The 458-nt window shown below is 67.9% G+C and overlaps 1 protein-coding gene across 1 annotated transcript in view; it reads right to left on the bottom strand.

Moving 5' to 3' along the window:
- DLGAP3 (discs, large (Drosophila) homolog-associated protein 3) overlaps nucleotides 1–458 on the bottom strand; it is a gene marked incomplete at both ends in the record, with an annotated part of 4,509 nt that overhangs the window by 3,859 nt on the left and 192 nt on the right. Inside the window, 2 exons of the mRNA XM_010146351.1 lie at nucleotides 59–293; nucleotides 401–458. The exon at nucleotides 401–458 is cut by the window's right edge and continues 12 nt beyond it. Of these exons, the coding sequence (XP_010144653.1) occupies nucleotides 59–293; nucleotides 401–458 (293 nt within the window). The remainder of the gene's footprint in view (nucleotides 1–58; nucleotides 294–400) is intronic.

Genomic DNA, 458 nt, shown 5'->3' with positions numbered 1-458 from the left:
CAGGAAGATTGGGGGGGTCCCTCACACAGTCGAGCCCCCGCCACCCCCTGGTACTCACAAGTGCTGGGCTTCAGGATGCTGCTGGTGATGGGTTGCCCGGCGGGGGCCGACATGGAGAAGAGCGAGAGGCAGTCGTCGTCCTGGGAGCAGCCCGCCTGGATGGCCCGCAGGTAGCTGTGGCTCCGCATGCGGAAGCAGCCGGGCAGGTCCAGCGCCTCCACGGCCTGTGACTCCACCTCGCCAAACACCGACTCGCAGACGGCCTCGAACTGGTGGTTGAGCTCGTCGTTGATCTGGGGAGAGCGGCGGGTGAGGCTGGGGGCGGTGAGATGCTCAGAGGAACATCTACCGCCCACCCTGCCCCAACCGGCCCCGCAGCAGCTGTGGCGTGGGTCCTTACCTGGCCGGTGGTGAAGGAACGGCTGTAGCTCTGTCCCCGCGGGGGGATTCGTGGCGGG

This window comes from Buceros rhinoceros, unplaced genomic scaffold, assembly GCF_000710305.1.
Source record: "Buceros rhinoceros silvestris isolate BGI_N320 unplaced genomic scaffold, ASM71030v1 scaffold29542, whole genome shotgun sequence".
Taxonomy (NCBI): domain Eukaryota; kingdom Metazoa; phylum Chordata; class Aves; order Bucerotiformes; family Bucerotidae; genus Buceros; species Buceros rhinoceros.
The sequence above is the reverse complement of the archived record's forward strand: the minus strand, read 5'-3'. Positions and strand labels throughout refer to the sequence as shown.